We start from the raw sequence: 14,474 nt of genomic DNA, 5'->3' as shown, positions 1-14,474 counted from the left end.
AATTCGAGCTGTGTTTAGTAGGTTGAATATTATTTGAATTTTTAAAAACGAAATTTTAAAATGTTAGCGTTTTGAAATTTACGACATCAAGATTTAAATAACAACGAACTAATTAAGTAAATTGCGGTCTTTAAATGAAAATGTTTCAAGCCAGCCATTTGAAATGTTTTCAATTTATTGTAGACACGACATCATTAAAATTAGATAATTCTTATTGGTTCACTTACATATTTATTGATTTCGTTTAAAATCACTTTTAATTTATAAAATAAATATTTAAAAAAAACAGGAATGTGGAAGAAGTGTACGAGCGTGAGTGTGTGAACAAGGTATCAAGTAGTTCGTATAAAAAGTTAAACGAAGAAATAGAATTTAGAAGCAAAAATATTTAAAATGAAAGTTTTTACAAACTTTTATACCACAGCAAAAGAATTTCATAATTTTATTAGAAGTAAAACTGAATTGAATTTTTTAAGAAAACTTTATTTTCTCCTAAAGAAATAAATCAAAAGCAAAAGAGAAAGCAAAATTAGCAGCCATTAATTTTGCTTCATCTTAATTACAATTTATTTTCACTAAAAAAAATTTACTTTAATTTACCACATTAAACTTCCTAATAGATAAAAAAATGTTCATGCAGCCATATGAACAATTTTTATGTCTGGTATGTTATGCCTGTTTGTAAGAATAGGTTCTATTTTTTTATTTTTATATGAATTGTGTCCTTTCTGTTTTGATAAATAAACGTTGAGTTGTATAATTTTAAGAGAAGAAATTTTATTATCCAAAATATTACCATGGAAATGATCTCAAAATGAAAACGTAACATGCTATCGTAACTGTTTGTAAATATTTGTTTAGGCAAGTGTGAGGTTTGCGGAACGAGCCGAAGGCGAGTGGAGTAATCACACGTGTCTAAACAAGCATTCATGAAATATGAAATATTCAATCGCAAAAAAACTATCTGAAGTGTTCATATCAAATTGCTAAAGATTTCTGGAGATTCAACCGTTGGTTTTTTAATGTAGGTGAACCTCATTTCTTGGTTCTTACCCACTGAGCACGGCAGAGTAAAAGTAACCCAGGCAGGAGCGCTTGTTTGACTAGGGACCCGAGCCGTATGTTTTTTGCGAATTAAATTTTTCAACTTATGTCAGTGTTCATTTGAGTTCATTTTCATACAGTGTATTAGGTCCCTCATTTGACGTTTCAATAATGAACCGCTCCTGCCAGGTTTACTTTTACTCTGCCGTGCACTGAGTCGTTCCACTTATTTTTGTCTTTGCTGTAGGTAACTGATGATTAACCGTTTTCGAAAGGTTAAGGCGAAACGAACGTAAAATTTGAATGCAAGCCCTATTTAAAGATAATTTAATTCTTAAAAATTCCTACATTTTTCAATAATTTTTTTAATGGAGCAAGGCCGTTTACTTCCCTAATTTACCTAATGCATGGCCTGTTTTAATGAATTCCTAAAAATAAACTCTGAACTAACGCGTTCTGTAAAGGACACAGAATTCCACCGAAGTCGACCAACAATGTGTTTGCAACCAAAAACCATTTTTTTCGTTTCGTTATTTTTTATTGAATAAAAGAATTGAATATAAATATGCTGAAAGGTTAAAATATGTGATAATGTATTTATAAAAGGAGCAAACATTTCCTCATCATTGGTGTGCGTGAATCCATTCGATTTATAAACCGGTGTCGCTTATTCTGATTTCAACTGCATTGGCCATTTTAGCCTCCAGAGCTTCCAATCTCTCTTCAAATAACTGCATTCGGCTGTACATTGCTTGAGCTTCTACGTTTCTTCGAACATACTCAGGTATAACTATATCATTTTCATTGAGTACTGTTGGCTCGACCCCAACGGGTGGACACTTGCTTCGGAATATTGACTTGATTCTCAACACTTCCAAAACACCGAATATGGTAATATTGATGCAAGAATTGTGTTGCATAAACAGTAGAGCATTTTCGGGAAATTGGAAGTCGTCGCCGACGTGTTTGATTTGATTATAGTCGAGATCGAGAAATTTGATATAGCACATACCCTGCAACAAGTTACCGTCCAGTATCGTGAGTTTATTTCCCCACAAAACCAAATCTCTCAGTTTCGGAATGTTGCGGATCTCGGCATTTGTTATGTTTGTTAGGTTGTTTTCAGCCAGATCGATTTTCGACACTTTAGGAAAGAACTTTTCAATGTGTCCGGGGAATTCGGTCAAATTTTGTTTTATTAATCGCACTGAGTCAACGTCTGCGAGCGTTCTATTACCGACATGGTCACCTTGAACTTCGGTTATGTTAGGATTTTTATACCCATCGATAACTGTGCCATGGCAAAAGTAGAAATAGTCAAACTCGTACTTGCACTGGACAACGATCGTATTTATTGAGCCGATGAAAAACACCATCACCAGTAATATTGGAAAACATTTATACCTGAGGTTACAAATTTTGTGTTTTAATTTTCTTTAAGTTTACAATCACTCAAACTTTTTCCACTTACATCTTCTCTTGTTGTGGTTAATACTATTCACTGCAAATTTTTTAACTAACAATGCACTAAGTATTGAACGTTACACGATTGTGTATGCGAATGTGAATGCAAACAGAACCTCTGACTGTTGAACCTTCTTCTTTTATACTTGCAATAATGACGAAGAAGAATTTATTTACTGTGTCAAGTGGCAGATCAGCGCAATGAATTTAAAGTTCTCAATTCGGAAGATTCCTGGTTTATTAACAACAAACTTGCAAATTTGTAGTACAGACTGTTCTGTGCCAATACTCCAGGAAAATCCTCAACTTTATCACTTTATCTACTTTAACTCTAACTGCGACATTAAACTATCTTAAAAAATCTTCTCGGAGAAGGCATGGTAGGTAGAGCTAGTTTCCTAATTCATTCTGGTCAAAAATTACTGGTATATATTGAGGTCCCTTTTGTCTTAGTATTACCAATTACTAATTAGGGGCCGTTCATAAATTACGTAACGCAAAAATCAACATTTTTCAGACCCCCCCCCGGGTCTGTAACGCTAAAAGGGTCAAGTTTGACCCAATTTTGTTAGAACCGTAACGCTTGCCTCATACCCCCCCCCTCCCCCTCTAGCGTTACGTAATTTATGAACGGCCCCTTAGAGGCTAATTTCCAATGTCTTTTTTGGCAAAGCTCATTGTCCCATCGCCCATTGCCCATTGCTCCCATGACATTCGATTATGATCCGTCCGTCCGAAAAAATCCCTATGCTAGAAAATTGCAAACCCGAAACTATTGCCCAAAAACTCATAATGGTTCGACCGCATTTTTTTTCTCCAAAATACTCTCTTGCCCTCAAATTTGAAAAATGTCCGTTGGCATATAGGATATTGGGTATGTGATGTGGACAGTCCAATTTTTTGGGTGTCTCACTCGCGTCTTATCATTTTCTTCAAGAAAGCAACTCATATAATTAGCTGCTACGTGTGTAGTTCTAGCTCTTGTAATATGATTACCTATACCTCAGTGATCATTTGTCATGTCTCCCTTATCATCCCAAAATTATTTTTACGTCCACACTCGCCTCGAGTACTACTGGAAACTGCATTATTGACTTTAGCGCAATAAAAATTAACATCAGCCCCGACTAGTGCATCTTTTGTATATTAATAACGTTTAAGTGCATTTTACTTGTTAAAGTATTATTCAATTTTGAACAATTTTGTTTTGATCAAACAAGCAAATGTATAGTAATTGAGTAGAGGTATCTGCCACTCAAACCGAATTATCTCAGCCGCATTTTCAATAAATTAAAACTTATCACTTAATTTAGACTTGTGAATCTTCAGATAATTTTATAGTTAGGGAATATACGTTGTGTGATCGCGTTTATATTGCAACACATTTAACATGCATGCTATAAACTCACATAAGTCACGGTTTATTTGTTTTTGTCGTCGTTATCAGATAACTCATGAATAGCCGTCCATTAAAGGCTAATTTTCGAATGCCTCGGCAATTTGACATGCTCACTGTCATCTCATCAATCGATGATAAAATTTACAAATAATTGATACAATATCAATCGAGTGTTTTATCGATAATTGATAAATATCAAAGATCATCAAATTAGCAGTCGATATTTGTGGAATTATCAGTTTAAAATTACCAATTATCGATAAAATATTCGATTAATATTGATTTTTTGAATGCTTAGGAAATAATCGATATCCTACCAATCAAATGAGTTGTCGGACGTACACCTAATTTGACTATACAAATTCCTGATAAAATTTAGTTCTAATTCATTTCCTATAATGCCAGGTCGCTCTTAAATAATTAAATTACGCATCAATTGTCCAATGATAGTAAAACGAAAGTTAAATAGACATTTTCGAAACAAGTGACGAAAGGTAGGACTTTCCGTTGCCTTTATTACGAAAAATGTTGTATACAACTGAGTGATAAATGCTTTTTAGGCACACGATGTGTATTGTGTATCTACACATCTAGTGCCTAAAAAAGCATTTATCACTCAGTTGAATAAATAACTATTACGTCACAAGGACAGAAATGTTAAAAAGTCGAGTTTTCGCATGACGTTTGTTGATGCGAGGGGAAGCCGAGGTAAATCAATACGTGAAAAGGTGAATTTTCATTTTTCGTCCGAGTTACGTCCAATATTTTTCATGCTGAGGGCACCGGAAAAAAATGCTTTTCATAGATGAAATGAACGGTTTTCGGTGCAGAAGCATGTAAAGTATTGAAATAAATGATCTGCTGATACTAAAACCTTTACATTGTAAAGTCTATGTACACGTTGAAGCGAACGAAAAAATCAGCGACGAACACAAAAGTCGGACATTTTCGAAATTGAAGCACTTCTTCAGATGCCTTCAGATAACTACACCAGAGGTTATATAAAAATATACTTACTTACCAAAGAAGATGTTAAAAATACCAGTTTTCTTCTGATTCTTGCTAATTCTGGGCAGAGCCGACGTAATCAAGCTCATGAAAACTTGACTTTATCAACTTGTTATTCGTAGCGTCTAATAAATGACTGCCTGTAAATGACTACCTATAAATGACTATAGTTTTCTAGTATATAAAATATATTCGTGGATTTTCTTGTCTATATTAACGAAATAGGGGGGCCTCTACTAATGAAATTGCTATATAGATGAGAGACATTTTTTTTCTGTCAGTTATCACCAAACAACACACGGAACTGGTTGTGAACACATTTCTTCTCGTAATTTTACGATAATTTAAAGTACTTAGTTCAAATTTAACATGGCTAGCAAAGGTAACATTGGAATCATCGGAAGGTGAGTTTGATTTTTTTTCTTGTATAGTCCAGAAAATGTCTCCATTAGTTAAATGTATAGTTTTAGACGAAAACCGAAGTTCGTTACAGACACTTTTACAAAGGGTTCATAAACTTGTCTTATCTCTTTCGTTGTAATTGTTTATGATATTAAGATGTTTCGATCAGAGTAAATTTCTCCGGTTATTTTGAACTCAATGACCTTCAATATATGTGAACGACATCGCTGTGAACAGTAATAATCTCTTAAGTGTAAGATTGTGTATATGAACTTGTTCTTATGAAATCAAACCCGATTTACTAGTAGATTTACTAGACTTTGACAAATTTTTATGATTATATCAAAATTGTAGTATGAAGGGTGTGTAAGACAGGGTGGTATCCAAGGTTATAAAAAATCATTCTTTTTATTGAATGTATAACGTACTGTCATACCAACAAGAAACCTTTTATTTATTACAGTGGTCTCATTGGCAGTTCGTGGGCCATGCTATTCGCATCGGTCGGTTACAATGTAACACTCTACGATATTTTACCAGCTCAGGTTGATGGAGCAATGAAGCATATCAAAACTGAATTGAAAGATCTCGAATCGAAGGGACTTCTCCGCGGTAAACTGACTGCCGATGAGCAATTTGCTTGCGTAAAGGGCACTACAGACATCAAAACCATGGTGAAAGATGCTATTTTGATTCAAGAATGTATACCAGAAATTCTCGATCTGAAGAGAAAGGTGTACGGTCAGCTCGACGAAATTATCAGCGACACCACAATCTTGTCCAGCTCAACAAGTACGTTCTTACCGTCGCTCATCAGTAAAGATTTGAAACATCGAGCACAGATGATAGTTTCGCATCCGGTAAATCCTCCGTACTACGTTCCACTGGTGGAAATCGTACCGGCTCCATGGACGAAACCAGAAGTGGCGAAACGAACCAGACAATTAATGGAAGAAATCGGACAGAAGCCCGTATCCCTTAGCCGAGAAATCGAGGGATTTGCATTGAATCGGATCCAATATAGTATTTTGAATGAAGTGTGGCGATTGGTATCTGATGGGATTTTGAATGTTAAAGACATCGACACTGTCATGTCCGATGGATTGGGTATGCGATACGCGTTTTTGGGAGCATTGGAAACGGCTCATTTGAATGCTGAGGGTATGGCGAACTATTGCGAACGCTACGGAAAGACTATTTATGAGGTTTGTGGCATTTTATTTTGCAATTTTCACGTTTTTATTGTCTCAGTGATGCGAAAATTGAATTTCTATTGATTTTATTAAAACAACGAATCGCAACAGTAGAAATCGTTCTCGCTAACTTCTCCCCATCGCAGAATTTCTGTGACCATTAAAAAAATAAAATGAAAATGAATTGCAGGTCAGCGAAACAATGGGACCAACTCCTAAAATGGAAGGACCATCTGCCGAAGAAGTGTCTAAACAATTGGAGGAAATGTGTCCAATCGATCAATTGCCGCAACGTCGTGCATGGAGAGATGCATGTCTAACTAAATTGAGCCAATTGAAGAGAGAAATGGGAAATTAGAGCCTCCTTTATATTTGTGCTTAATTTTTGACGAGTGTTGCTTAATTTACTGCATCTGTTATCTTATCACTCCTGACAAGAACAACAACAACAATGTTCGCTGTGTATTTGAAAATTGAATTGTTTGATTTGTAAACTACAGTCAATGTTGTCTTATTCTTTCATAAATTAAACTGCTATCAGGCTAAAATTACAAAACACTTTGTTTATTTAATTTGCTCTCTCACACATCACTCAACGCAGTACATGTCTATATTAATTTATGTAACTTGCACCAACGAATCGACTCGTTTTGCATTGCAATTGAAATTGATTCTAATCGAATCATTTTTGCACAATTGAATTAAAGTATGTTGGTGACGACAATGAAGTGTCAGCACTAGAAGCGTTACGCAAATTAGAAAATTGTTATGAATTAGGACGAACATAAGCAGCCACTTAACTTTCATAAAATGAAAGACCAAATCAACTTCCCGTGCAAATATTAGGTCGGCCTTATTGTTATACCAAGAGTGCAGGTTTTCCAATCAGTTTGGAAAATCAATTTTAGGTTCAGTTTTTTAACAGGTCTTCAAAGTCAACTTTTTGATTCAGTCCGTCGGTTAAGTGCACTTCCTTTCTCAATCTCTTTCTATTGGTGCTTTAGTGGAAGGGAAACTGTAAACGAGCCCAACAACTTTTCCAGTGTAATAGAAACGCATTTGCTAATGAAATTTTACTTATTATAATTCGACAAAGATTACGTTCTTATTGTTACAAACACAATCGAAAACCTGGTGTTCTCTTGTTGCCGTATCATGTAGACGACGCACTTAAATAATGTAATTATTCTCATCCCCTCACCCGAACCCCTCTTAAAAGAAACAATATTAACATCTTACTTTGTACACATTAATCCGATTCCATATAATTCTCGCACACTTCTGACCGCAACGCGACGATCTGATTGTAAACCTTAACAGCCGGTCCCATACGAATTTCCAACACATCAACCAGATCATTTTGACACAATTTCAGAAACGAATCACCGTCGATCTCATGCTCACGGAATAGTTTCCCTAGTTTCGTACAATTAGGCAGCCGTGACACATAGTCGGCAACCTCTTCCACCGTCCAGCACATCGGGTTTTTGGCGATGTGACGAATGTTGACCGCTTTCGAGTTTTGCGTCCACAGCTTGTGGATGTGCATTAGGGCTGGACCGTAGTCACGCAGTATTGGTTCCGTTACTTGAATATGCTTCGGTATTTTATTGTCCGAGTGTTCCGGTTTTACGACTGGCACGCTCGTCTGTAGCTTCGTTTCGCCGATTTCGATTTCTTCATTTTTAATTCTGGTTGGCTGTACATTCCATTCGACCGATGGTGCATTCAGTAGGCTATTTTCCTCGGATGATGGTAGGTCCAATTTGATTCTTTGATATGATTCCGTTCCAGACGTGATTGGCTTCGCTCGACGTTTTCGTACTTTTTGTGTTCTGCTGTAGGTGGGACAGAAAAGAACAAATTTAGTAAAGAAACCAGACGCAAAACCAGACGCATTCGTTTGGCTCTATCACACTCACTTGGCTTCAAAGAGTCGGTCAGGCTTGATGTCGGCCATCAACCAATTCCTAGATTCATATGGACATTCGAATATTGTGTAGTGGAAACCGACGCCGAAATGTTTAGCGTTGCCCAGTTCTCGACAGCCCAATACACCACATTGTGAACTCCTGAACTCGTCGACTTCATTAAAACCTGGAAAGAGACAACAAAATTCAGTTAAAATAACGTCCGTCAAATACGAACTGACATGTGACTTACCTAATGGAGGTTCGAGTGGATGTTCGGTTTTCAAACACCAGTTGATGGGATGAATATCCGGGTGATCATCCTCAATCCAATATGAATACGTTGCTGGCCACCCGTCGAATAATACTTGAATGTGGTAATCAGCCACTCGAATAACTGTACATGGACGAATCAACGTTGGCACTTTTTTATCGACAATTTCCAATTTCATTCCTTCGCGAAAACCGATAGGAGGCCTGCGACAGAAGTATTCTCTCGGAACCGGTTGTGACATTGAGGCCGCTAGGTAATGGTGCCATGAGAAATTCCTTTCGTATTCTGTAAACGGAGCAAATGTTAGGAAAAATTTCTTTATTCTGCAGCTCGATGAACTCACCTTTGGCTACGATAAGCCGATGGTTGTTACTTTTGTGCCAATTGTACGGATGAATATTTGGTGATGTGATATCGGCCCAGTAGTCATGCGTTGAATCGAATCCGTCGAACTGCACCAGAATTCGATTGTCAAGAACGTCACCTACTGTTGCAACACCAACTTTTCCACGGCCCAACTTCAAATGATCAGCTTCAAATTTCATGCCACATTTGAATGGATTGCGAGTTGTCTGTGGAAAAATAATTCGATTAATAGACCGGTTGGACGAAAGATGATGAAATTCGCTCGTGATGGTTAAAACCTACCATAGAATTGAGATGTGTGAAATTCGATCTTGGTGCGAATTTAGCATTAGTCTTCAGCAGGTATCGATGCCAATCGAACGACTCACTAGCATATCTAAGCGGCGGTTGTAGTGTTCGCCCATTTTTGGCACACCAACCAGCAGGGAATATTTCCATCGAATCGGCATTACGCCAAAAACTGAACTTGTCACCGTAACCATCGAATGACAATCTAATCCGATATCCCAATTTTTCAACGACTGTACACACACAAAACAGTGAACAATGCTCCGGATCAATGGCTTCCATTTTCATGCCAACTTCGAACGGATTTGGCGAACTTGGAAATGGATTGATGAATAGACTATCTGGTGCTGCTTGAGTGTCCGTCAAACGCAGGTACAGCTCCCACACAAAGACATTTTGTAGCAAATTCATGCCGGCCCGTTTGAATCGCAGTTTCGATTCAATCTTCTTTCGGCCGATTGTTCCACTTTTATCGCCAACATCCGCTCTCCTATCCACTAAGTCAATAATTTGTTCCGTCGATGATTCATTTGCCTTGAGCGACGGCATTTTTACGTTTTTTTGACATTTATTAGACTCTTTAACTTCTAGTACCTCCAGCAAATTGAATTCGTTTTTGCTGAAAGTCAAATTGCTGTATCGTAGGAAACCGACGCCATTCCTCCATTTTATGTACGTCAATGGATCATCTATCTTTTGATCAACATGCGATGAAGAAGATACGCTACTTGGTAATGGATTTGCGGCAGAAACAGCAATAGTGGTGGTGGTAGTAGTAGTAGGAATTTGTCGAACATTTCCCAACAGGACATCCGGACTTACACTTTTGCTCTTGTCGGAATCGTCGATTTTTTCATCACACTCCAAAGAATCTCCAACAGTTTTTATCCGTTCAGTGCCGAGTGTCTCTTCAATAACTTTTTCCTCTGTCAGCTCTTCAATCTCTTCTATTGAATCTGGCTTGGCTGTTTTATCTCTACTCTGCCATACTTCATTCGAAGCATCATTCTCGTTTTCCACTCGAGTGGGTATGGTATTACCGGATGATGGATAGCGTCGTCTGACCTTCGATTGATGTTTCTCAATTGTCAATGATTTCGATCGTCCCAGAAGTCTTGGGCTTGTGTTCAACTGTTCCAATTTCTTGTCGATGCAGTTTCCGTCATTCGCACCAACATTAGGTGATTTTGCACCATCCACCGTCTCTGCATCGATTTCACTGACAGATTTCAAAACTTTTATTGAACCGTGCGGATTTGACAGCTTTCCATTTGATATAGTTATCGATTCAGCTCTTGTTTCGTCCAGTTTCCCCATCATTTTTCCGTTCGAAGTTTCAAGAGTCGTGAGGTGTTCGCCATGTTTACTCGAGCTACTAAGAAGACTTTTCGGCTTATCATTGGAAGATAAGAAATTCGTCAGCGATTGAAATTCTGATGCCGGTTTGTTTGCCATTTGTTTCTGGCCAATAGTAACTGTCGGCTCAACGGATTTTTCGGTTTGCTTAGACTTCAGCATCCGCACAACATCGATGGTATTTGCGTCTTTGGTCGCAATTTTATTGACAATCGTTTCTTTCGGTATTTTGGTAAGACCGGCAGGCAAATGATGTTGTATAGTTGAATCGACTGTGCCTGGTTTGACTGTTAATATCTTGCTCGGAATCAATTTTGTACCAATAGCAATCGGTGCCGGTTTTGGTGCTGTGACGAATGAGATCGTTGCTGGCTTAGTGGACGATGACATCGTTTGGTAAAGCTGCTGGGGCTTCAACTGAATGGTTGTAGATGCTTGGCTTCCAGCTATCGAGGTTGACGGTATTGGTGGCTTAAGCACAATCAATGATGACGTTGACTGTAGGTAGCTTAAGTTTGTCTCAGCTGACGATATTGTGCTGTTCGGTGCAGCAGTATTCAATAGTTTCAATGAAGCACCCGAACCCAGTTTACGCATCTCATTCAAATTCAAAATTTTTTGCTTTACAATGGATCCTGGTGACGGACATTTTTGAAGGATCTTCAACGACGTAAATTTTTGACCCAATTTTGGGGCGGGCGCCTGAACGAAAATCACTGGAGAGGTTTTCAGTTCCGAAACGGAGTTGGTCGTTGACAATGATACATTTGCCGGTGCAATCTTTACTAATTTTGTAGGTGCGGAAATAGTATTCGATTCGGTCACTGTACCAATCAGTGCCGTGTGAAGTTTCGTATATTTTGCCATGGAATTTAACTGTCCTTTGTTCACGATTGACGACAGTTTCTGAGAGGCTTGTGGTCGCAACGAAACCAAAGATGTTTCATTGGAAGACGTCGTTGATACATTTGCAGATGGCATTTCTGAATTCAAGTTGGCATCCTGCATAGCAATTGTTTTCGATATGACCGATGTCGGTCTGATTATCGTTTGTACATTATCCGTCACCGTTTGCTTTCTCAATCCAATAATGTCGGATGTTGACTGTGTTTTTGTACATTTTTGAATTATTGACAAACCGGATGGTATAGCTGGTGTTATGACCGCTGTTGGTACGCTTGTAGAATTTGAAAATCTTCCTTCTTCGATTGTAATTGTTGGTTTGGTTCCAATGATCTGAATCAAAATGAAAAAAAAAATCAAAAATTTAGTAACTTTGATCTAAGACAACTAGCATTCAAAGTTCAAACGAAGCAACAGAGCGTCGATTCATAGTGGAAAGCATGCTGTTAGTCATTACATTCGGCGTACTGTGTAGGTTATTAGAGCGTGTCAATAGACGCTTAAAATTTAGCCTGGACTGCTAATAGAGCAACGGTTAGCCCCGTTCGTAGATAAACTACAGTATTAAGTTCAAACGAAAATAAAAATTTTTAACGACACTGCCTCATAGTCCAGAGAACAATTTAAACCGCAATAGATTGATAAGATCATTTTGCTCATCTTAAGTTTTTCAGTTACGAGAGGACAAATCATGTTCGAGACTATGTAACAATCTGGCAAAGAAAATAAAAAGAATTCACACTCACCACATCGCCAGTAGCCTCTTCGGCATCGGCTGCACTACAATCTTCAATTCCATTTCCACTACGTTCACTATCCGAAGAGAATGTTGTCGCAAAGTTGTCATCTTCACTATCTAAGATCAGTGTTTCGCTGTTGTTGTCCTCCACATTTTTATCGATGGATTCGTCTGAATCGACAAACAGCTCCGTAGTATTTAAGTCCATGAAATCATTCACTTCCATTGTGATTGATGGCTCTTTCTATCGAGGAAATTCAAATAATTCAAATTGTATTCGAGTTAATTAAGCAACAGCATCGTAATTGTATCTATGCCAATTTTTCTAAGATTAATTTTCTATAACATCCACACACGAACAAGGTTTTTCCTTCTATGCAGCAGAGAAACTGATCGGGGATTTCTTCGCCGTGCGAAAATAAAACTGTTGTCATATCAAACCGTTTTCGCCATGGTCGCCGCTTCGTTTGGCAGGTAGTTCGTTTACAGCGAATCGAAAAATGGCGGCAGTATTTTGAATTGGGATTTTACGTTTCAAAGGTTTACGTTTGTGTAGGGCTGACAACAATTTTGATATGATAAAACTATTGCGGGTCCAGGAGTCGACTACCAACTAAACTATAGTGGAGCTACGAGAAGTCGGGTCGGTCAACGGTTTTCGTTTAAATGCTAATGCAGATGGGTTTCTTGTTGTCTATTCAAGGAGAATTTGGAATTTTCTTTCGCAGTTTCAATGTTAGCCCTGAAAGTATCCGATTTGTTATTATTAAACCGAACATGGACAATCAGTAAATATTCAAATGCTTCAACCAACGCAGTTCATACACAATAATACATACCATGTCCCACCTGTGAGTATCAACCCGGTATGACGGGTTCTACTTCAATTGAAAATCATTGAATTTAGTCATAGCGTTGTGGCTATGTTTGATCTACGAATAATATCTTCGAACTAACTTCTACGAACGGTCGATGAAATTAAAAAAGTGGGTGAGCCTGAATCGTTAACATAAGTTCGTCAGACCTGAATCCAAATGGAAGAAAAAATTAAACAGAAATTTTTTCAATGTGCGGATAAGCACGTGGAAGTGCTCGGGTCAGGTGCAACCATTCGGTAATTTAAAAATGAAATCTTAGAAACTTCCAATCATGTTGTTTTAATGGCAATGCCAATTTGGCATCGACACACACACCTGACAGTGTACGAAAATATTCACAACAGAAAATTTATTTGCTCGGACGTTCGGGCAATAAGACAACTGGAAACATTTATTGAAACTGTCAATTAGCTGTGGAGCTGTATAATTTATTCGACAGAACATACAGCAATCTGGGAATTAACACTTGTCCGTCAAGCATTCTTGAATATTAACAGGTACATAAATGTATGTTGATGTATACAAACGTCGTCGACACAGAGTCGTTACTTATATAATTCCTGTATTTCAGTCAAAACTAACATCAATGTTTAACTGTTGAAAGTTTTGCTTTCCTAATTCCTAAACGAACCTGTCGGTCATGCAGCCGTCATTTATGGGAACAGGAACTTACCGTTTTTTTGTAAGGAAACCAGATACAAGGACCAATCAAATACAAAACTATATGATCTACTCTTAAAAGTGTTTTAATTTATAAGGGAATAGTCTGGTGTCTACTTACCGATAAAATTTGATTTTACTGGAGCATCTGTGTCCTTCTAATCAACCGAATCAACTTTTTGCAATGATAAAGTAACTATAATTGAGAGTCCTCACTACACAAAATATTATTCACGCACAAGAAACTATCGGAAGAAATGGGGCGAAAAAAGGTGGCGAACTATACTCGCAAATTTGGTGATTGGCGCCACCTGTTTCCAGAAACAAGAAGCTGAAAAAAATTTGAAAGTTCAAAAATTTGATAAGGATATCAATGAGTTAATCGTCCTTTTTTGAAACTTGATTTGAGAGAACGGCACAACGGTTTATACTGACTGATTACCAATATTTTGTTTGGATTTTTTTGTTTCACATAATATTACTGAAGAGAAAGCTGAAGAAACGATTGACCAAAATATCGTGCGTCCGAGTTCTTTTCTCTTTGATTCACAGATGGCGCCCGATGAATATATTCGCGACACTCGCTGATT

At 37.6% G+C, this 14,474-nt stretch overlaps 3 protein-coding genes across 4 annotated transcripts; 1 reads left to right on the top strand and 2 right to left on the bottom strand.

The window, feature by feature from the left end:
• Positions 1–1,566: 1,566 nt before the first annotated feature.
• Positions 1,567–2,671, bottom strand: LOC119080777 (leucine-rich repeat transmembrane neuronal protein 1-like). The gene is made up of 2 exons (XM_037189346.1): positions 2,516–2,671; positions 1,567–2,448 (listed from the first exon to the last, which is right to left on the bottom strand). Coding segments are annotated over exons 1-2 (756 nt in total). The 5' UTR covers positions 2,518–2,671; the 3' UTR covers positions 1,567–1,694.
• Positions 2,672–5,151: 2,480 nt separating this feature from the next.
• On the top strand, positions 5,152–7,066 carry LOC119080762 (lambda-crystallin homolog). Its single transcript, XM_037189323.1, has 3 exons — positions 5,152–5,319; positions 5,781–6,522; positions 6,701–7,066. Exons 1-3 carry the CDS (start codon positions 5,285–5,287, stop codon positions 6,866–6,868), a joined length of 945 nt encoding a protein of 314 aa, XP_037045218.1. The 5' UTR covers positions 5,152–5,284; the 3' UTR covers positions 6,869–7,066.
• Positions 7,067–7,577: 511 nt separating this feature from the next.
• LOC119080665 lies at positions 7,578–14,136 on the bottom strand. 2 transcript variants are annotated; one of them, XM_037189091.1, is made up of 7 exons: positions 14,006–14,136; positions 12,354–12,590; positions 9,343–11,940; positions 9,038–9,266; positions 8,674–8,979; positions 8,433–8,607; positions 7,578–8,348 (listed from the first exon to the last, which is right to left on the bottom strand). In XM_037189091.1, the coding sequence occupies exons 2-7, from the start codon at positions 12,570–12,572 to the stop codon at positions 7,760–7,762; spliced, it is 4,116 nt and encodes a 1,371-aa protein (XP_037044986.1). In that variant the 5' UTR covers positions 12,573–12,590; positions 14,006–14,136; the 3' UTR covers positions 7,578–7,759. The 2 variants fall into 2 exon arrangements, with proteins under 2 accessions (XP_037044986.1, XP_037044987.1); XM_037189092.1 differs by lacking the exon at positions 14,006–14,136 and having other exon boundaries at positions 7,578–8,345; positions 12,354–12,762.
• Between the last annotated feature and the right edge of the window lie 338 nt (positions 14,137–14,474).

Source organism: Bradysia coprophila, unplaced genomic scaffold, assembly GCF_014529535.1.
Source record: "Bradysia coprophila strain Holo2 unplaced genomic scaffold, BU_Bcop_v1 contig_350, whole genome shotgun sequence".
Classification (NCBI taxonomy): Eukaryota; Metazoa; Arthropoda; class Insecta; order Diptera; family Sciaridae; genus Bradysia; species Bradysia coprophila.
This window is presented reverse-complemented; position numbering and strand designations above follow the sequence as displayed.

Coding starts and splice junctions, on each gene's coding strand:
- LOC119080665 (XM_037189091.1), bottom strand. CDS start 12,572: ATGGAAGTGAATGATTTCATGGACTTAAATACTACGGAGCTGTTTGTC. Junction 9,267..9,342: donor TCACACATCTCAATTCTATG/GTAGGTTTTAAC, acceptor ATTTTTCCACAG/ACAACTCGCAATCCATTCAA. Junction 8,608..8,673: donor TCCACTCGAACCTCCATTAG/GTAAGTCACATG, acceptor GTCTCTTTCCAG/GTTTTAATGAAGTCGACGAG.
- LOC119080762 (XM_037189323.1), top strand. CDS start 5,285: ATGGCTAGCAAAGGTAACATTGGAATCATCGGAAG. Junction 5,320..5,780: donor AACATTGGAATCATCGGAAG/GTGAGTTTGATT, acceptor TATTTATTACAG/TGGTCTCATTGGCAGTTCGT. Junction 6,523..6,700: donor ACGGAAAGACTATTTATGAG/GTTTGTGGCATT, acceptor AATGAATTGCAG/GTCAGCGAAACAATGGGACC.